Below are 23208 nucleotides of genomic sequence, written 5' to 3' on the forward strand. Positions count from 1 at the left end.
CTGAAATTAAGCTAAAGTGAACAGACCCTTAATTCCTAGGAAAATCATAAAGGTAAAAATTTCCCATGAAATACACTATTATAAAGTATAAAATGCATTGAAATGTATTTTCAAAATGTCTTTTTTTTTTATTTTTTATTTATTGAATTTCAAATTAAACAAATTTGTGGTCAAAGAAGTGCATTAGATATCGTAAAATTCAAAATGTACCAGGTAAAAAGAAATAGAGGTTATTTTATTAATCATAGTACTACAAGGTTTTTCCCAAGGAAAGGGAAGAAGATTGTGGTTCGCTTTCTTAAAAAATGATATATCATTCAGCTACATATGAATAGATACAATAAACTAATTAATGAATTAAGCAGATTGAGTCAACAAGACTTGTACAGAATGAAGTAGTATTATCAAGTTAAGGGGCAGCAATTACACGAGCACCATCCGCCGATTCACAAATCAATACTGCAGCTCCTTGGTCGATCTTACTGACCAATTCTGGCTGAAGCTTGCTGTACTCCCTTTTCACGAACGAAGCAGCTTCTGATGCAAGATCTGCATTGACTAATGCAATGCAGCATCCTCGGAAACCAGCACCACTGAACCTGGCTCCTAATACACCAGGAGCTCTCAGGAGGACTTCATAAAGTTCTATCAGAGGTTTACACCCTGAGATTATGGGAGAATCATGACAAGAGTGAGTCAGAATATGCTTCAATGCATTATGACGGAACAAACTCAACAAATCATATATATGAGCAATCAAAATCTTAAGAAAATTATATTCAGATTATAAACTAAAACACAGCAATTGTTATGGGTAGGATAACAGCTTTGAATTTATCATCAATGACCTTGAAAGAGAGGGAAAATAATGATATGATGCATACCACATTCATAATTCTGTATTGAACTTTGACCAGAGGCAGTAATCAATTTTCCAAAATCATCCATCCTACCCGAAGCCCATGCTTCAATTCCTGAATCAAATCAATGTTAAATATAGGCTAAATTAGTTCTAATGCATGGAACAAACTGGAAATAAATGAAACAACTGTTATAACATGAAGCAAGTTGCGATTTGAGGATTACCTTTCCTCACACGCGTATTCTCTGAGAAATAATGCTCTGCTCTACGAGCAAGAAGAGGTTCTAGCTTGTCCTATAATCAATAAGAACAAGATAATATAATAGCATATAGTATTTTCTGTAGTTCATGAAAGACTTGAAAATCTTTGTGTGGTAATCCAGAATGTCAAACACCTAAACTCGGTAGATGTTGCAGTGATATAATAAATTAGTATAAAGGAGAAAATAGATGACAAAGAAGATTTTCATTTGCAGAGATCATAGGTAATAAAGAAAATAGCTACTGGCAAGGGATTACACTTTACAGTTAAAACTTCAATATGCCTATGGATAACTGTGAACGTAACCTTGTTGAAGAAACTGCAAGCAGTGACCCAAATTAATAGCAGAACTTAGCAAGCTGTGACAAAATTTTAGTGGAAAAATGTGATACCACTTCCTCAATCCAACACACCAAAGGCATAGCTAATGCCTATCCAGATGATTGTATAAAACATGAGACCAAGTTATCTCCCTTAAAAGTTTCTCGCCGTTCCCACAATCCTACTATTCAGAGGATATTTGCTTACTAATGGAGAAATACGACAACTATGAAAACATAAAATGACAACAATCATGATTCATGACCACCATTTCCATCACTCAGTATTGAAAAGATATGCTAAGCAGATATTGCCTGTAGCTGTAGACTGTATCACTGTATCAGTAAAGTTCTTTTTTAACTAATAACTTGTCTTTCATGCCTTTTGCACAGTACAGTATATTTCACCAGGACTAGATAAACAGTATCATAGTAGATTGTAGATAAGACTGACTACCTTGTGAGCTTCATAAACGTCCTGTTCAACTGTTCGAGCAAGATAACCAAGCATTAGAATTACTGATAAGGTCAACAACAAAGGTAGTAGAATACTTTAGATCAGCAATATGAGCAGATCCTGACCATTGGATAGAACAGCCTCTACTTCATGCTTCCCAGCAGCACTGCAATGGTCAAACAAGTGAGGGTTACTAATGTGTTCATGTATATACAGGCACAACTGACAGTAAGCTTTGTATGGCAAAGTAAGCATCCAATGCCATTATAAACTCATCCAATCTCTTTTCTGAATAATAACCTGCAAGTATTTTATCTATCTAATGAATAGAGTAATTAACAAAATCTTCTCAATAACTAAACAAAAAGCATAAAAAGACATTCTCTTTTAAGGAGTACTCAAATAATCATGAAAAAGGTGGTGAAATGCAAAACAATGAAGGGGAACAATGATGAATAACATCATAGAAGAATAAATCCTCACTCTAGGAGAGCTCTTGCTGCCTCTTGACATTCAGCAACTCGGCGATTATACCCAACGCCACTAGTCAAAGCATGCTTCAAGCCGGAACATGCCAACAATATCTTGTATGATTTCTGCACTCCATCTATGTCATTCTCTTTCAAATTTACGAGCTTGTATTCTTTGGTCTGTACAAATGAGTATTGAACCCAGGGAACAGTTTAGGAGAAAGATTAATGCATCGATAATAATCCAAAGAAGAAAAAGAATTGAAAAAGAATAACCCAGGGAACATTTACTAGTCTTTCTATTGAAATTCCCTTAAATGAGTATTGCAGCCTCTACAAATTTTATACATTGAAAAAGTGTACAAGGTACAACAGTGTTTCTTTGGCAACTTGAATACCAACATAATTGAGTGTGTGAATTTGAAAGGAAAAAAAGAAGGTATTTATATACTGCAGACCAAGGATACAAGAGAATATGACAATTACATGTAAAATATTTTTAAAATTGGTGGCTATATGCTAAACTCACACCAGAAGGAAAAACCAGGGCTTAAGCTTGTTGCTCAAACTCAGTGTTTCAAGATATTACAAAACCTAGATTGATACATCTCGGGGTCATATAATAAATTTTGGAACAATATAAGACCATTATATGTTGTCATAAATGTCCGTGGTGTAGCTTGATTTTATGAAATCAGTACAAGTTGTAATCTGGTAAATTGACTGTTTAAATGCATATTGGATGGTTCTATCCACCCAAATGGGCTCCCGGACGGTATTAGGGACCATGGTAAACATCTCGGCAATTTTATTTTCGGGAGAAAAAAGGTCAAAAAGTTCCAAAATTGAAGGCTATTATCCACGCTTTATAGAAATTTTGGAGGTTACGGGGCCCGGTGGCGAAAAGTGTTGAGATCCTAGGGGATACATCTCAAGGCCATACAATGTCGTTTGGAACCATATATGACCATTATATATTGTCATAAATGTCCGTGGTGTAGTTTGATTAAACGAAATCAGTGCAAGTTGTAATCGGGTAAATTGACTATTTAAAGGCATGTTGGATGGTTTTATCCACCCAAATGGGCTCCCGGAAAGCACTAGGGACCATAGTAAACATTTCGGCAATTTTTATTTCCGAGCGTAATAAGGTCAAAAAATTCCTAAATTGAAGGCTATTATCCACGCTTTTTGAGGGATTTCGGAGGTTACGGGGCCCGGTGGCGAAAAGTGTTGAGATCCTAGGGGATACATCTCTAGGTCATATAATGCCGTTTAGAACCATATATGACCATTATATGTTGTCATAAATGTCCGTGGTGTAGCTTGATATTATGAATCAATGCAAGTTTTAATAAAGTAAATTGACTGCTTAAAGGCATATTGGATGGTTTTATCCACCCAAATGGGCTCCCAGAGGGTATTAGGGACCATAGTAAACATCTCAGCAATTTTTATTTCCGGAAGAAAAAAGGTCTAGAAATTTCAAAACTGAAGGCTATAATCCACGCTTTTTAAGGAAATTTGGAGGTTATGGGACCCGGTGGCGAAAAGCGTTGAGATCCTAGGGAATATATATCAAGGTCATATAATGCCATTTGGAATCATATATGACCATTATCAATCAATCAATCAATCAATCAATCAAAGCCTTAATCCCAAAAGTGGGGTCGGCTAACATGAACCAAATTTGATTATTCCGTGTAGTCATCAACATAAATCTTTCTCCTCCATCCCTTACGATCCAAAACTTCATCCTCACGTAAATCCATGCACTTCATATCCTTCCTCACTCCTTCCAACCAAGTCATCTTTGGTCTCCCTCTTCCTCGTTTAATCCCTCCATGGTCCCACTCTTCCACTCTTCGCACCGGTGCACCCTCGGGTCTCCGTCTTACATGTCCAAACCAACGCAGACGATTTTCCCTTAATTTATCTACAATGCCCGCCACACCTACTTTCTTGCGAATAACCTCATTTCTGATTCTATCTCTTAAAGTGTTTCCACACATCCACCTTAACATGCGCATTTCCGTAACCTCCATCTTTTTAATATGCTCTTTCTTAGAAGCCCAACATTCTGTACCATAGAGCAACACTGGTCTTATGGCAGTCCTGTAGAATTTTCCCTTCAACTTTAAGGGAATGCTGCGGTCGCATAGCACTCCCGTGGCCGCTCTCCATTTAAGCCACCCTGACTTAATCCTGTGGGTCACGTCTTGATCAATGTCACCATTCTTCTGGATGATCGACCCTAGGTACTTAAAACATTCACTCATGGTCAAATCCTTTCCATCCAAACTCACCACTTCATTGCTTGTCCCCCTCTGAGTGCCAAAACGACATACCAAATATTCAGTCTTACTCCGACTTAGCTTAAACCCTCTAGATTCCAACCTTTGCCTCCATTGCTCCAACTTGACATTAACCCCATCCTTAGTCTCATCCACCAAAACGATATCATCTGCGAACAGCATACACCATGGAACCTCATCTTGAATTGGTCTAGTTAATTCGTCTAGAACCGTTGCAAAAAGAAAAGGGCTTAATGCAGACCCTTGATGCAATCCGATTGTAATAGGGAAATCTTTTGTCAACCCTCCGCATGTCCTCACATTTGTTGACACATCCCGATACATATCCTTAACTAGGTCTACATACCTTCGTGGGATACCTTTCTTCAACATTGCCCACCAAAGTATCTCTCTTGGCACCTTGTCATATGCCTTCTCTAAATCAATAAAGACCATATGAAGATCTTTCTTCTTTACCCTATAAAACTCCATCATTTGTCTTATCAAATGGATTGCCTCCATAGTAGATCTCCCAGGCATAAAACCAAATTGGTTATCTGAAATGCTTGTGCATGCCCTCAACCTTTGTTCAATCACCCTTTCCCACAACTTCATAGTATGGCTCATAAGCTTAATTCCTCGATAGTTAGAACAATCTTGAGCGTCTCCTTTGTTTTTATAAACCGGGACCAAGGTGCTCTTCCTCCAATCTTGTGGGATCCTTGTAGCCGTCCATATCTTGTTGAAAAGGTTTGTTAACCAATCAATACCAATCTTACCCAAACACCTCCACACCTCTATCGGTACCCCATCAGGGCCAACCGCCTTCTTAGGTTTCATCTTCCTCAGTGCAATCTCCACCTCTACTCTCCTAATCCTTCGCACATACTCCATGTTGATTTCTTCATCACTCATAGAGGTATCTCCTATCACAACTCCATTACTTCCATTAAATAATTCATCGAAGTACCCCTTCCACCTGTCCTTGATGCCCTCCTCTTGCACTAGGACCATTTGGTTCTTATCTTTGACACACTTCACCATGCCAATATCCTTCCTTGCCTCTTGTCTTCTCTTTGCCATCTTATAAATGATCCTTTCTCCCTCCTTGGAATCAAGCTTTTCATAAACCTCCTGATATGCCTTTTCTTTTGCTTGGCGAACAGCTGCCTTTGCCTTACTCTTAGCCTCCTTATACGCTGCAAAGGTTTCATCACTCCTACATTTTCCTAAGGCTTGATAGCATTCCCTTTTTTGCTTAATTACTGCTTTCACCTCTTCATTCCACCACGAAGTATCTCTCTGTACCGAAGTTCTTCCCCTTACTTCCCCTAAGACCTCTTTGGCCACTCTTAGGAAACAGTTCTTCATTCGTAACCAGGTCATGTCCGGATCCACCTCTCCATCCCAATCCGCTTCTTCAATTACCTTTTCTGTAAAAACCTTAGCTTTTGCATCCCTTAGGGTCCACCATCTTATCCTTGGTTCTTCTTGTCTAACTTTTTTTCTTCGCCTTCTCTTTCAGACGAATAGTCATTACCAATAGCCGGTGTTGGGTGACCACACTCTCCCCTGGGATAACCTTACAGTTTATGCAACTTTGTCTATCTATGCTCCTTGTGAGCAGGAAGTCTATTTGAGTTGCATTTGCTCCATTCCGAAAAGTTATCAAGTGTGAATCCCTCTTCTTAAACCAAGTATTAGCCAAAATTAAATCATATGATTGGGCAAAATCCATAATAGCTTCACCACCGGCGTCCCTCTGCCCATACCCAAAGCCTCCATGGACACTCTCATAGCCATCTCGGCTCGCCCCAACGTGCCCATTTAGATCCCCTCCAATATATAACTTCTCTGAGTGGTGGACACCCTGCACCACCTCGTCTAGGTCCTCCCAAAATTGTCGTTTCTCTTCTGCATCTAAACCCACTTGGGGAGCATAAGCACTGATAACATTCACAATCTCCTTGCCACATAGCAACTTCAGCCTTATCAACCTATCGTTCTTCCGATAGACCTCGATCACCTCTTTTGCCAACCTCTCATCGAGAACCACACCAACTCCGTTCCTAGCTCCACCATTCCTTGTTCTGTGGCTCGTTTCTTGCCCAACATACCATACCTTATACCCCAAAACCAAGCCTCGAGCTCCTTCTCCTGTCCATCTTGTCTCTTGGAGGCACATGATGTTCACGCGTCGTCTTTTCATTACTTCTACCAATTCTGCTGATTTTCCCGTAAGAGACCCCACATTCCAAGAACCAATCCGCAAACTAAATTCTTTTCTCCCACGCTCCCTCCTGATCCCAACTCCAAGTCCTTGATTATTTGACACCACAATTGGGCAATATGGCGCGTCGCTTCTGGGCGACGACCTAGCAACCCTTACATACTTATCACTGCACCCGGGTCTGGGAAGTGCAGCGCGTCGCTCAGTAGGGAACGCCCCAATGGCACGCCCTTGCTCATTTGACACCACACTCGGGCAATGTGGCGCGTCGCTTCTGGGCGACGACCTAGCAACCCTTGCATACTTATCACTACACCCGGGTCTAGGAAGTGCAGCGCGTCGCTGAGTAGGGAACGCCCCCACGAAAATATCTGTTTGGCTCATGTCATGGGATGTGACGAAGTTTTATACTGGCTGTCACTGGCCTACCGTAACCCTCCTCCTTTATCCAGGCTTGGGACTGGCAGCGGGAAACCCACTGGCGGAGTTATATATGACCATTATATGTTGTCATAAATGTCCGTGGTGTAGCTTGATTTTCTGAAATTAGTACAAGTTGTAATCTGGTAAATTGACAGTTTAAAGGCATATTGGACGGTTTTATCCACCCAAATGGGCTCCCAGAAGGTATTAGGGACCATGGTAAAACTATGGCATTTTTTATTCCCGGGCGAAAAGAGGTAAAAAATTTCCAAAATTGAAGGCGATTATCCACGCTTTTTGAGGAATTTCGGAGGTTACGGGGTTCGGTGGCGAAAAGTGTTGAGATCCTAGGGAATACATTTCTAGGTCATATAATGCCGTTTGGAACCATATATGACCATTATATGTTGTCATAAATGTCCATGGTGTAGCTAGATTTTAAAAAATCAGTGCAAGTTGTAATCGGATAAGTTGACTATTTAAAGGCATATTGAACAGTTTTATCTACCCAAATGGGCTCCCGGAGAGTATTAGGGACCATGGTAAACATCTCCGCAATTTTATTTCCTGGCGAAAAATGGTCAAATAAATTCCAAAATTAAAGGTTATTATCCATGCTTTTTTGAGGAATTTCAGAGGTTACGGGGCCCGGTGGCGAAAAGTGTTGAGATCCTAGGGGATAAATCTCTAGGTTATATAATGCCATTTGGAACAATATAAGACCATTATATGTTGTCATAAATGTCAGTGGTGTAGCTTGATTTTATGAAATCAGTACAAGTTGTAATCTGGTAAATTGACTGTTTAAATGCATATTGGATGGTTTTATCCACCCAAATGGGCTCCCGGACGGTATAAGGGACCATGCTAAACATCTCGGCAATTTTTATTTCCGGGAGAAAAAAGGTCAAAAAGTTCCAAAATTGAAGGCTATTATCCACGCTTTTTAGGAATTTTGGAGGTTAGGGACCCGGTGGCGAAAAGCGTTGAGATCCTAGGGGATAAATCTCAAGGTCATACAATGCCGTTTGGAACTATATATGACCATAATATGTTGTCATAAATGTCCGTGGTGTAGCTTGATTTTATGAAATCAGTGTAAGTTGTAACCGGGAAAATTGACTGTTTAAAGGCATATTGGATGGTTTTATCCACCCAAATGGGCTCCCGGAGGATATTAGAGATCATGGTAAACATCTCAGAAATTTTTATTTTCGAGCGAAAAAAGGTCTAAAAAATTCCAAAATTGGAGGCTATTATCCACGCTTTTTGAGGAATTTTGGAGGTTAAAATGTTGAGATTCTAGGGGATACATCTCAAGAACATATAATGCCGTTTAGAACCATATATGACCATTATATGTTGTCATAAATGTCCGTGGTGTAGCTTTATTTTATGAAATCAGTGCAAGTTGTAAACGGGTAAATTGACTTTTTTAAGGTATATTGGATGGTTTTATCCACCAAAATGGGCTTCCGAAGGATATTAGGGACCATGGTAAAAATCTCGGCAATTTTTATTTCCGGGAGAAAAAAGGTTTAAAAATTCCAAAATTGAAGGCTATTATCTACGTTTTTTTGAGGAATTTCATAGGTTACCGGGCCCGGTGGCGAAAAGTGTTAAGATCCTAGGGGATAAAACTCTAGGTCATATAATGCCGTTTAGAACCATATATGACCATTATATGTTGTCATAAATGTCCGTGGTGTAGTTTGATTTAATGAAATCAATGCAAGTTGTAATCGGGTAATTTGACTATTTAAAGGCATATTGGATGGTTTTATCTACCCAAATGGGCTCCTGGAGGACATTAGGGACCATGGTAAACATCTCAGCAATTTTTATTTCCGGGCGTAAAAAGGACAAAAAGTTCTAAAATTGAAGGCTATTATCCACGCTTTTTGAGGAATTTCAGAGGTTACGTGGCCCGGTGGCGAAAAGTGTTGAGATCCTAGAGGATACATCTCTAGGTCATATAATGCTGTTTAGAACCATATATGACCATTATATATTGTCATAAATGTCCGTGGTGTAGCTTTATTTTATGAAATCAGTGGAAGTTGTGATCTAATAAATTGACTGTTTAAAGGCATGGCTCAACCTTATGACGTGGGTATAGAAAACAACATCTCAATTTGGAATTTTTTCATATGATGGATGAGTCATTCGACATTTACTGACACAAGAATCAAAGTCTGAGTAACATAGGCTCCAAGCATGCAAGTGCGCTGCAGCTTATATGTTCTAACATTAGAGAGCAAGCTAATGATGAGATTATGAGAGTATTGAATAATATGAAAGTACCTTGCAGTCCATGAAGGTTAGACAACCCTGTCTTGAAAGTAATATTGCAGATTGATCCAATATGCCATTGTTCAAGCCTAGATATTCATTTTCAATCAGCCTACAAGTGAAAGAATATGACCTTCAAAGTTTGACACTAGGAGAGATGCACAACAATCCACAATAATTTTTGATGAATCAAGAAAAGCCACTCCACTTTCACCACCCTACCCCTACCCAAAAAAAAGGCTTGTAACATCCATTCTAGATATAGAGAAACTTTGGTTTGTAAAATTATTCATGAAGCTCATCTTGCTCTCCTGTATTAGCAAACGAATGCAGGAACAGAGTTTCAAAATTATATATTGTCCTGTAGAACCTACAAGTTACACTTGCTCCTAAGCTATTCTGAGGAGCTCTTCTTAGCTTACTGCTCCCCAGTAGTCCAAAATTTTGCACAAATTCTGATCCATCTTAGTATACACTACAATAAAGAAAGAATAGCATCACTCAAAGGCTTACATCTATGCTTAACAACATCACTAATCACCCGTCAAAAAAATATCACTAGCCAGTACCAAAATTAGAATTTTCAAGCACAAGGAACTTCCTATCTTGACCATGGAACAGCCAAAGAGGAGGTCAAGAATTCAAAATAAATTTTAGTCCTCGTGCAACTGTGTTTTAACTCATATAAAAGAGTCAGGTGACATGCCAAGGTATCCCATGAGTTTAATCAGAATTTCATACGGAAATAAAAAGTTTTTTAATTTCTTACAACATGTAATGGAGACAGAGAGATAACACCTCTCCCATAATGGTTTAGGCTCTGTTTGGTTCATCTGATTTTGCCTGAAATTATTTATATGTATGAAGTAATGAACTTATTTTATTCTATCTGAACTTATTTTCTTTGCGTTTTAACTTATTTTGTCTAAAATAATTTTGTGTGAATTGATTTTATCTGAAATTATTAAATAAGATGAAGTAAACAAACCCTTAAGAAAACAAATGATATAACACAAATTTGATAGATAGACCCTTGACTGCATTGAGATTCTCTAGCTTGAGATGACCAATTTGACAATTAAATTGATAAAAATAAGTAATAGAACCATATTTGTGACAAAATCTGGTAAAAAGTTAATTCCTCATAATTTTCAATATTATAATCGAACTTGCAACTTATTACCAAAAAAACTACTTCGTAGTAGTCAACATTGACACTTGGAGACAATAAAAATCAATAATCATGATCCTAACTACAGTAGCTTTTTTTAGCATATGAGCTTACCGATCATACTCAATGTTTTCTGTTGGAGATACTGATATATTATTTGCATGTTCCAGAGCCAACAAGTAAGCAACTCCAACCTGAATTCAGCATGTTGTAATCAATCAATGTAGTAAACAACCCAAAAGCTCGTCTCAATTTAAAATCAAGTATCACTAATCAGTGACTGCTGTACAGATTAAAGAAATGACATTCTAAAACTAGACAAGTGTCTGCATATGCTGATAACTGATAAGCATGTCTGAGTATGCGTGAGTCAAGAATCCTTCAACATTTTCATTAAAACAGCATTTTATCAAAAAATTTCCCACAAACTATTTTTAGGGAACATTAACTGATGCCAATAACTCCTACAATAACCAAAAAGATCCTTGCTCAAAGTTCTTAATTTTTTGAGTTTTTAATTACCTGTATAACCGGATATCATCAGCTAAACAGTTTTTTTTTTAATAAATGAGCACATTTGTCAAAACGACAAGTTAACTGATACCCATGGACATGGAAGAGAATTAGCTGAAATGCCAAAGGAATAGCATATTATAATATGATTGAATCAGATATTTGCAGAATTTTTCTAACAGTATCAATCAATCAATCAATCAATCAAAGCCTTAATCCCAAAAGTGGGGTCGGCTAACATGAACCAAATTTGATTATTCCGTGTAGTCATCAACATAAATCTTTCTCCTCCATCCCTTACGATCCAAAACTTCATCCTCACGTAAATCCATGCACTTCATATCCTTCCTCACTCCTTCCAACCAAGTCATCTTTGGTCTCCCTCTTCCTCGTTTAATCCCTCCATGGTCCCACTCTTCCACTCTTCGCACCGGTGCACCCTCGGGTCTCCGTCTTACATGTCCAAACCAACGCAGACGATTTTCCCTTAATTTATCTACAATGCCCGCCACACCTACTTTCTTGCGAATAACCTCATTTCTGATTCTATCTCTTAAAGTGTTTCCACACATCCACCTTAACATGCGCATTTCCGTAACCTCCATCTTTTTAATATGCTCTTTCTTAGAAGCCCAACATTCTGTACCATAGAGCAACACTGGTCTTATGGCAGTCCTGTAGAATTTTCCCTTCAACTTTAAGGGAATGCTGCGGTCGCATAGCACTCCCGTGGCCGCTCTCCATTTAAGCCACCCTGACTTAATCCTGTGGGTCACGTCTTGATCAATGTCACCATTCTTCTGGATGATCGACCCTAGGTACTTAAAACATTCACTCATGGTCAAATCCTTTCCATCCAAACTCACCACTTCATTGCTTGTCCCCCTCTGAGTGCCAAAACGACATACCAAATATTCAGTCTTACTCCGACTTAGCTTAAACCCTCTAGATTCCAACCTTTGCCTCCATTGCTCCAACTTGACATTAACCCCATCCTTAGTCTCATCCACCAAAACGATATCATCTGCGAACAGCATACACCATGGAACCTCATCTTGAATTGGTCTAGTTAATTCGTCTAGAACCGTTGTTAAATAAATTAATCTAAGTTTCTTTTTTTTTTTTTTTTTTTTTTGGAGGGGAATTGATCTAAGTCTCTAGGGATACTACCAGCAACTGGAAAACTAGTTATTGATTTCAGAGTAACAATTCCATAATCAATCATTTAACAATTAGTTCAGCACATAGAACTCAGTAAGCTTCAAACTTACAGCAGCAGAAGAGCTGAGGCCTGAGCTGTCAAGGCCCGAAGAACCACTGATCAACCCAATAATACCCTGAAACATCACAAACAGCCTGCACTAGTCAGCAGGAATTGGTTTCTTGAAAGTATTGTTGATTGACATATATGGATATATGTTGAAAACCTTGGAACATGGATGTGTATGTGTATGTGTATGTGCATGACCAAAGTGGGAAGAAATGTAAATAAAATAGTTTGATTGTGTAGTACCTCATAAGTCACATGGAACAAAAAGGTACAAATATTGAAATATAGGGAGTTCAGAATTTAGACACATAATAGGTTAAAGTGAATCAAGGGAGAACATAGCCTATCCTTCCTAATTCTTGATAGTATAGTGTATAGATATTCATAGTCCGCATAGTACCAGGACTCCAGGAGTTGATGCTCAGACTCCAGAGAGAAAAGAGTCAAATTTCTTGTATTTAGTAATAAAATTATTGTCATAAAATGCATGGTTTTGCCCTGGGCTGGTTTCTTGTATAAATATCCTTATATTGTGCAAATGTGCATATCCTTTGGAAATCCTAGATCTTCATTTTACACCTCATGACAGGAAGCACCTCAACACCCAAACCAAGAAAGAAGACTTATTATGAGAGAGCAAGAAATTTACAGGATATGGCTTATTGAAGATAGCTGCAGACAGAACATGTCAGCATGTCTAAAAAATGGCTATAAAAATAGAGCAAACACTTGCTACTTTGCTAGTGTTAGTCAGCAATAAAGAAAGAACACCCTCAGGCCAGAGTTTGAAAAGTATGAGGCACATTGAGACCATCAGATATTCTAAAGCCAAGGCTCAAGAGGCAAAGGGACACACCTTGGTGCAACAAAGCACTTTAAATATAAAGAATATAAAGAGAGATAGATTTCAGTCACTTATTATGAAATAAGCTATATTTTTCATTATACAGCATCATATTACCAGATTATTTCTTAAGTACTCTGTAAAATAGAATGCTAATACTAGTGAAATGCACTATTATAAAACATCATGAAGACATTAATTTCAATAGGCACATCTGTTATGCCAGGCATCACAAGGCAATCATCTTCTGAACCTTGAGCATCAGTGCCTTAAGGTCCCTCAGGTGCCATATTTCATATACTGTTCAGACCAGCATTGGCTGACAGTTTCCAGAAATGTGACCTTTGTCTGGAACAAAGCTATGAACATGAACTTTTGGTCCGAAGGTTAAGCATGGGGTGTAACTGAATAATAATCCACAAAGTGCATCATATGCCACGCTTCTAGCCCCCCCCCCCCCCCCCCCCTTCCAATATATTTGAGTGGTTTTGAGCGGTGTATGCATAAATCAATAATCTTTAGCGTGAAGAAAGCTGAGTATATATACAAGCTAATCAATCAGAAGCATATCTTTGGCATTATACCAGCATAGTGGAATTCAGAAAATGAAAATAGTCACCATGACCACATTAACATATTCTGCGAGTATATATCTATACTAACTCATAATGAAATATGATTAATTAAAAATGTTATGAACAAGGGCAAAGCCAGGAACGAAGGTTAAAAGAGATAATTATAACTAGATGAGGAGTCGAATAAACTTACATGAGAAGGAGAGGGGGGGGGGGGGGGGAAGGAAATCGTTACTTCAAAACAAAAATTGACAATGAAAATTTAAAAGGAGCACATGATAATTTCAAATCAAAGACCTATAACACATGAGACCTAAGCTTCATGCAGAGCATTAGAAGCATCTCTAACCTGACTGAGAACATTCCCTTTACTATTTAATGCATAGACAGCCCCTTTTGCGTATCTTCCCCAACAACACTCTTCTTCCAATTTAGTTGAGCCATTGGATTTAGTACTTTCATTTGCCTTTGCAGCCTTTTTAGGATGGTGACTTTCATCAACTCTGCAAGAAAATTAGATCTTAGTAGATAATCAAGATTACAAGACAAGTTATGGGACATAATAGGAGCAATTAAAGAAGATAAGGTTTCCAAGAATTTATATTATATGATAGAAGCAAGGGAAAATGGAAAATAACCATGCAGGTGATAAAAATACAAGGATATGGCATATGTATGCTTTCTGGTTCTTACCTGAACTTTACTTCTCCTCCAAACTGTGCAGAATGCAACACCATCTGCATGAAATGTATCCTCAATGATGAGACAGAGAGAAACATTGCTTATGGTTATACTACTAGATATCACATGTAATATTGAAGACTAGCATACAAACCAACACAAGTACTCTTAACATCTTCATTTATGCACACCCAGGAAAATTCATTGGAGGTCACCCATCTAATAACTCGATAAGTATTTAAGTTTATGGGAAAGGTGCAGCTTCTTGCTATAACTAATACCATTAACTTCTAAACACTCTTTAACAAATAACAATCACATGGGTTATATTGAGAGCAGAGAAATAAAGAATTAAAGGAAAAACAAGCAAAATTCTCATGCAACAGCAGAACCTAGAGGATAAAATAGGTAGAATTCTTTCACAAAGCCAAAGTTTGCCAGGTACTTAATTTCTTTGAGGTCCAAAGTCTAATACACTGTAGAATGAAGTAAGCATTAGAAGTCAAGGGTGAGAATAACGCTGGTTATTATAGGGCTCACTAAAGGCACGCCAGATCTAGCACATTTTTACTATGAATCCTCAAAAGTACAACATTTTAGCCTCCCCATATAACACACTAGAGGAGGAAAATGCAAGGCAAACACAAAATATTCTAAACCTCTGCTTAACATTGTAAAATCTCAAACACCCTAGGACTAGGATTATTAATGATGCTGCCATGATAGGGCATTTACCATTCTCCCTCAGATATACACTGGAGTAGTGGGGGACCATATATACATAAACCCTCTTTAGATTCCTACTGTTACTAGATTCCACCAAAAGTCCACTATTCTGAGCCCTTTCAGTCACTCGTGACACTAAGCTCAGCTCTTTTCTATATCCTATCAGCACGTTTTACAATCTCGGTAAGTTCTAATCTGATTAATTAAAGTCTCTCGAATTCACTCATCCTCTCCCCCAGTCAAACACAATAGTAGCTTAAATTTGTGAAAATGCACGACACTCAAAAATTCCCTAACCCAAAATCAAAGAAACGAGCAATATACCTCAGGGTTGCCAGAAGGAACAAACGCAAGAACAACTCCCTTGTTTATCGTCATAGCCGAAACAGCTCCACCCTAATAACAATAGATCAGCAAACAGAAGAACTAAAATCATTACATCAAAACAGCAGCAACCACTAACTAATAATCAGTAATATCAAAGCAACAAGAAACAACCCCAAATCATTTGGGACTAAGGCTTTGTTGTTGTGTTGTATCAAAGCAACAAGAAATTAGTAATTAGATCAATGAGTTCTTCCAACATCACACACTCAAATATAGTAATATACAAATATACAATAGTGTACTCTGATTAGTAAGGAGCATGTTAGCCATCATTACAAACAAGACGAAACCGAATTCATTACCTGATGATCAATGTGTGCTCCTAAAGGACAAATCCTGTATGGAGAGACAACCACCCTGACCTCCTCGGTAGTTCTTTTAGCTATTTCAGCTACTTCCTTCTTTAACTCATTCAACTACAGTATAAACTTTTAAGCTTAATACACAGATTTGCAATAATAGTATACACACACAAATAAAAATTAAAAATAATAAAAAATATATATGTATATATTGTATAATCTACTCATCATCATCATCATCATTTTCTACATTATGTAATCTACTCATCATCATTTTTTTCAGCTACATTGAACATTAAATGAATGACATGACATGAAAATAAATGTAAAAACAAAAACAAAAACCCAATTCCCAAAATGTTAATCTCAGTAATTGTATTACTCTCTCCGTCTCAAAAAGAACGACCCATTTGGCCAAGACTTTGTCCCAAAAAGAATGACCCATTTGCATTAAAACACCCCCCAATTTGCTACAATATTTGTGCAAAATTAGCTTCCCCATATAAAAATTTGATTTTCCATGTTATTTTATTACTTTCTCTCTCTATTTTTTTACAAACCCCATGTAAATTTATCTTTCTAATATACTTTTACTTCTTTTTACTTAACTTCCTTAATACTCGCGTAATCAACCCAAATGGGTCATTCTTTTTGGGACGGAGGGAGTATAAAAATTCAAAGTGAACACTTAACACCCACTTGAAATCAGATCGTTATAGCTTGGGAAATGAGCAGACATAATTATCAAATTAATGGTTAATGAATAAAATTGTACTTATGTAAAATAAGCAAGAAAATATTCAAACATTAATAAAAAGACATAATTTTGGAAAAAGTAAAAAATGGGATTCTTACCTCTGAATCGGAAGGCCATGAATATCCAACCATTTTCAGAATGCAAAAGGAATAAAATTGTAATTGAAAAGAATGAAAAACCCAGTTTTAATAAACTAGGAGAGTGTATATCAGTTTGGTGAAGCTGGGAAATCAGTTCATAGGTCAATTTTCCAGTAATCTGTGATCCAACTACTAATTTGGAGGGTTTTTTTTTTTTTTTTTTTTTTTTTTTTTTGGAGGGGAGAAATTAAATGGATTATCGAAGCGATTTTTATTTTCAGCTTATTGCTCCCTTAATCTTAATCCTAGTTTTATTATGAAAAAAAAAAAAAATCTTAATCCTAGCTATATTATGATTTATGATAATAAGATTACTAAAATTTGATATTGTACATTTTATAAATTAATATATTGAAGAAGTATATGTCGAAATGAATCTAACAATAACATGTTTAATCGTAATTCTTATAAAAGTAGAATGTATGATTAGTGTCAAAATTCCAAAGATGGTTATTTTTAAAATAGTTAAGTATTATAATTATAATTTTAAGCATGTTTAATTAGGAGAAAGGATTGAGATAAAAAAGAGGTTTGATTTATAGAAAACCAAAAAAGAGATTTGAGCTAGCATGATGAAATGATGTTTACTACTTTCGCTAAATATATGAAGTATTTATGTTTTCCTCAAAAAAAAAAATATATGAAGTATTTCGCTACCATAATACCTTACCTATAATCGTTAAACATGTGTCTTTCAACCTTTTGTTTACCTTAAATTTCACTTTTGTTTGTCTCTTAAAAATTGTCCAATTTTTTTGTTTTTGGACTTGAAAACCACCATTAATATGAGTTTCGAACATATTAAATCATTTAAGCTATCCACTTAGCCCCATTTATTTTCTCACTCTAATCAATCTCAATATCTCAGTAGTTCCCATATCATAAAACTCCAACGCACTTTCCCTCATCAGTTCCCCTTACACACATTTTCTTTGTTTTCCTTGACCCTGTTGCATACTCCTGTAACTATATTTTCTTTCTTCTCTCTAACCTTGATGTCTCCCCTTGCCCTCTCTCATCTTCTTTTCTCTTTGTCTCTACCCTAAATCATTTTACTTGCCACCTACTAGAACAATATGAAGGATAAGAAACAAGAGAGACCATATACTTCTTCTACGCACATGTCATAGTCGCTTTCCTAATAGTTTGTTATCGACCCTCTACAAAACAACAGAGCTACACATGATATAACTAAATATTGAGATACATAGAAGGGACAAATGATTTTGATCGTTTATCAAAATCAATCAACAAGAAGGTTGCTAATAAGTGTTTATAAAAACCAAAAGAAAATATTTTAGAAAATTCTATCTCAAAGGAAGCAATTATTGTTATTCTTAATCATTAATCATATATGTCAAATAAACTCCTATATATAGAGTTTATACAAAGACCAATAAATGTCCAATAGATATGTTCGTTCACAATGCAATTTGTTCAACAACTGCTGAAAAACTGTAAATTTTAAGCTTCGCTTGACATGCGCGCATAGAACATTAGAAAAATCATGTAAAATCGGATAACACACTATTGCCCGATTGGGCACACAACATCTCACTAAAAATTGAGATAATCAACAAAATTTGACGTGTACTCGCCATACTGAATAATGAAATAAGGTGAACTAAACATAGCCCGACTTCAACACTTTTAAGCTCCATTCTAAAGTACAAATTCTAGGCCAAAATCCGAAATTAAATAAAATGAAAATCTCAAGGACATAAAAATGCAACTCATGTCTTATTCTTCTTTATATCTTCATTTATTCCCACTTTTCCTCCTTTATTATTGCCCCCCTTATTTTTTTAATAATTTAATTTTCTTTTCTTTAATTTTTCACTTTTCCAGCTTTTGACCGTTGCTTTCCTTTTTCCTATCACAACGTCTCTCTCTTTCTCTCTCTACTCACACTTTCTCTCTCCTCTCTGTTTTTTGTGTTCACTTCACACTCTTCACCATTGCTGGTACTTCTTCTCTCTACTTAATTATACTTCATTTTTTCTGCTTTAATTATTATTTTTTTCATAATTATAAATTGGTGTGAATCAATATCACAATTTGGGTTTTTTTTTTATTTTTTATTTTTTTTATTTTTTGTGAATTTGCTACTTCAATTTTAGCTTCTCTCGATCATAATCATTGCATTATCTGAACTGGGTTTCTGCTGATTAATGTAATTCACATTTTCTTTTGTTTAATTTATTTATTTATAATTAATTTTTCTGTAATCTGAACTGGGTTTTCTCTGTACTTAAAACCCTGTACTGTATTTTTTACTGTTTGTAAATTCTAGAAATCTGGTTATCTGAACTGGGTTTTCTGTAATTATTTCATTTCATATAATTAAGCTTATTTTGCTTGAATTTTTTCCATTTAATTGCATCAATTGAGCTTGCATTTAACTTTTGTTAATTTTGTGGTTTATAATTTGAGTAATTGAGCTTTTTTTTCCCCTTTTGTCCAGAATATATTCTGTACACATTGTCACATTCTAAGCATTTAGCAATTATCTGCCTCAAAAAGAAATAAAAAAAGGGAAAAAAAAAAGGAGAGGAAGTAATATGAATTTGTGATTTATGATACTTTCTGGGTTTGAGTCTTTTGATAAATTCATGGTGAGAATGAATAATCAGTTTTAGTTTTTCCAAATGACTTGAGAGGAAAGAAAAGCATCCAATTAAATTATACTATCTTTGTTGTTTTTTCGGTTTTTCGAGCTTTGATTATGGAATTGCTTCTGAATAAGGTGTTATTCTGTTATACTAAGCTTTTACTTTACTTGCTCATTCAACAGCCTAGTGAGCCTTATGAATTGGGGTAAAGGCATTCAAGAATTGTGTTATTCTGGTACCCATTTGGAATCCAGGATCATTAGTCTCGTCGAAAATATTAGTCGAAAAGGGAGGGATGGGATGTAATACATCGAAATTGGATGATGAAGAGGCTGTTCAAATATGTAAAGATAGGAAGAAGTTCATCAAGCAAGCTCTTGAGCATAGAACTAAGTTTGCCTCGGGTCATGTTGCATATATTCAGTCCTTAAAACGAGTTTCTAGTGCTCTTCGTGAGTATATAGAAGGCGATGAGCCTCGTGAGTTCTTGTTAGATTCGTTTATTACACCTCCAGGGAAGAAATTGACCCCAAAGTTCATCACCATTTCTCCAAAGTGTTTCTCTGCACCAACTATTCAAGCTGGGGAGAACTCGAATGTGAGGATCAACTACTACAGACCAAGTGGGACTGCATCAGTTTCAGTTGAGGAGAGACCTCAGTCTCCTGATACTTATCGCGTTCAATCCTATTCACCAATGCACCAATATGGTGGGTTTGATGGTTTCTTTACAATGCAGTCTCCACAAAGGAATTCTTCTTACTATCCTCAGTCAAACTCGCCTTATAATAGACCTGAGATACCTCCCTCCCCTCAAAATAATTCTCAGTGGGATTTCTTTTGGAATCCCTTTTCATCATTGGATTACTATGGTTATCCTGTGAGGAGTAGCCTCGAGCAATCGATAGCTGATGATGATATAGCAGGATTAAGGCAGGTTCGGGAAGAAGAAGGGATACCAGACTTAGAAGAGGTAACCGAACATGAGGAAATCAATGAAGGAAGACATAGACGAGAAGAAATTCCTAAAGGACCACCAGCACATGTTGTAAGGGAGGAAGTAATTGTTGAAGATGTAGATGAGGATGAAGAAGAAGATGATGATGACGATGAAGATGAAACAGAAAATGAAGATGAAAATCAACATGAAGCAAATGGATTACAGGAGCAAACTAATGACAGCATACAGCCATCACAGGTTCCGAATGCTGGACATGTTGAATTCAATCGTCATGAAACAAGGGTTACTGAAAGAGAAAAGAAGGAAGAAGAGGCACCAGGATTCACTGTTTACGTAAACAAAAGGCCAACAAGCATGGATGAAGTTATCAAAGATCTAGAGTCTCAGTTTGTGATTGTTTGTGGTGCTGCAAATGAAGTTTCTGCAATGTTAGAAGCTAATCGCGCTCATTGCCTACCAGCATCAAATGAAGTAACAGGTACATGGTACAACTTTTATATTTTCTCCATCCTCACATATGTATTCTGAGTATAAGACTACATTAGATTAATTTATCATGCATTTAATATTACTAATCAAATTTGGATCTGAAAGTTTGACATAGATTGATTACAATTTCAAACTACTCTTTCATTTGTGTTAGAAGTGTGAAATGTGTGATCCTTTGTTGTTGATTTCTTATCAACTGTGGTTTTAAACATAGATGAATTGCTGCAAGTTTGACTGCATGTAGTGGTGTTTACTTGTCGATTATATAAGTTTTAGATGAAAACCAAGTGCTATGTAAAATAGGAATGTATTCATCTAAAATGCTGTGGTGTTTGTTTGCAGCTATAAAAATGTTGAATCCAGCAGCATTGTTTCGATCAGCCTCATCACGCTCCTCCTCATCAAGATGTTTGGTCAACTTTTCAGAAGGTTCAAGAGATGAAGGATCTGAAAGCAGCAGTAACGTATCAGATGAATCATCCATGTTTTCTGGCAGCCATCATTCAACACTTGACAGATTATATGCATGGGAGAAGAGATTGTATGAGGAAGTCAGGGTAAGCTTTATATGATGGCTTTCACTGCTTCAAATGACTTCATAAATACATGTCATTACCGTTATATGTAACTCTTGCTATTTTTTCTGACAGTCTGGAGAACGAGTTCGATTGGCATATGAGAAGAAGTGTACACAATTGAAGAATCAAGCAGCGAAAGGAGATGAACCTTCAACGCTGGAAAAAACTAGGATAGCTCTTCGAGATTTGCATACCCAAATAAAGGTTTCAATACACTCAATTGAAGCTATTTCAAAGAGGATTGAAACTCTAAGGGATGAAGAATTGCAGCCTCAGCTTTTAGAATTGGTACAAGGGTATGTTACATCACTTAATTTTCATATTTTCTTTGGAATTCTAAACCATATATTTTGTTTGTCCAAACATATAGTATTTTGATACAAAAAAAAATAAAAAATAAAAAATAAAAAAAAAAAACATTATTGGTTAGAGTGGCTACATGAACAAGATATTGTGAATTATAGAATGCTGATAGTTTTTACCAACATTGTTTGGTTGGTGCTCAAGAATTATCCTGCTCCTCTAAACTAGCCGCAACAAACTATGCTTGTCTCTATTTTAAGGGCTTGTTCTAATTTGATAACGATGCATTGCAGGTTAGCAAGAATGTGGAAAGTAATGGCAGAGTGTCACCAAATGCAAAAGCATACTTTGGATGAAGCCAAACTTCTGTTAGCCGGTACACCTTCAAAGCTTAACAGATCAAGACGACATAATCCTTCACTTTCTGCAATAGACCCTCAACGACTTGCTCGTTGTGCCCACAATCTAGAGTCTGAGTTAAGGAACTGGAGAGCTTGCTTTGCATCATGGATCTCTTCTCAGCGATCCTACATACATGCATTGTGTAGCTGGCTCTTAAGATGCATGAGGCGTGAGCCCAACACATCAGATTTACCTTTTTCCCCTCGTCGATCTGCTGGGGTTCATCCAATCTTTGGAATATGCATCCAGTGGACAAGACTTCTCGATGCAATAGGTGAGACTGCAGTGCTTGATGGGCTGGATTTCTTTGCTGCAGGAATGGGATCAATCTATTCCCAAAGCCAAAGCCTGGCTCAAGGCCAAGCCCAAGCCCACAATAGTGGTGGGTCGCGGAGATTTGAGGACTCCGGTGGAAGCATGGAAATGGTGGAAGTAGGGAAAGTAGAAGAAGTTATGACACCGGAGAAAATGGCAGAAGTTGCAGTAAGAGTCTTGTGTGCCGGAATGTCAGTTGCTATGAGCTCATTGGCAGAATTTGCTGTTAGTTCAGCTGAGGGATACGCTGAACTGGTAAAACAATGGGAAAATGTTAAGTGGCCACCTAATTCCAATGCTGAAGGAATGTAAACTCTTTTTTTTCTTCATTTCTTCTTTGTTTAGATAGGTTTTCAATATAAATTGGATGTCAATGTAATTACTAAATTATTTCAGCTTGGTCATGTAAAGATCGAAGCCGGGCTTCTATTGTACTACTAATTAGTTAGGTTAATATCATTAGGAAGAATGGAATGTGGTAGCTCTCTTGCTGTCTGTTTTTCTGTTGTGTCACAAGAGAGGCTCAAAGGACACTCCCAAAAATGGTGTTTGGATTTGGGAAAATTTTGGTA

The 23208-nt window shown here is 36.9% G+C and overlaps 2 protein-coding genes across 3 annotated transcripts; one reads left to right on the forward strand and one right to left on the reverse strand.

The window, feature by feature from the left end:
• Positions 1-279: 279 nt before the first annotated feature.
• On the reverse strand, positions 280-17089 carry LOC145611893 (galacturonokinase-like). Its single transcript, XM_081667276.1, has 14 exons — positions 16935-17089; positions 16080-16193; positions 15715-15786; positions 14677-14720; positions 14333-14486; positions 12566-12631; positions 10896-10975; positions 9623-9722; positions 2385-2551; positions 2027-2067; positions 1902-1930; positions 1087-1156; positions 885-974; positions 280-663 (listed from the first exon to the last, which is right to left on the reverse strand). Exons 1-14 carry the CDS (start codon positions 16965-16967, stop codon positions 410-412), a joined length of 1314 nt encoding a protein of 437 aa, XP_081523402.1. The 5' UTR covers positions 16968-17089; the 3' UTR covers positions 280-409.
• A 1714-nt stretch (positions 17090-18803) lies between these two features.
• Positions 18804-23031, forward strand: LOC145611401 (uncharacterized). 2 transcript variants are annotated; one of them, XM_081666728.1, is made up of 5 exons: positions 18804-18940; positions 19771-21027; positions 21381-21595; positions 21689-21912; positions 22213-23031. In XM_081666728.1, exons 2-5 carry the CDS (start codon positions 19884-19886, stop codon positions 22946-22948), a joined length of 2319 nt encoding a protein of 772 aa, XP_081522854.1. In that variant the 5' UTR covers positions 18804-18940; positions 19771-19883; the 3' UTR covers positions 22949-23031. The 2 variants fall into 2 exon arrangements, with proteins under 2 accessions (XP_081522854.1, XP_081522855.1); XM_081666729.1 differs by lacking the exon at positions 18804-18940 and having other exon boundaries at positions 19556-21027.
• The last annotated feature ends 177 nt before the right edge of the window (positions 23032-23208 follow it).

The sequence above is a fragment of the Chenopodium album genome, chromosome 24, assembly GCF_948465745.1.
Source record: "Chenopodium album chromosome 24, dcCheAlbu1.1, whole genome shotgun sequence".
NCBI classification, from domain to species: domain Eukaryota; kingdom Viridiplantae; phylum Streptophyta; class Magnoliopsida; order Caryophyllales; family Amaranthaceae; genus Chenopodium; species Chenopodium album.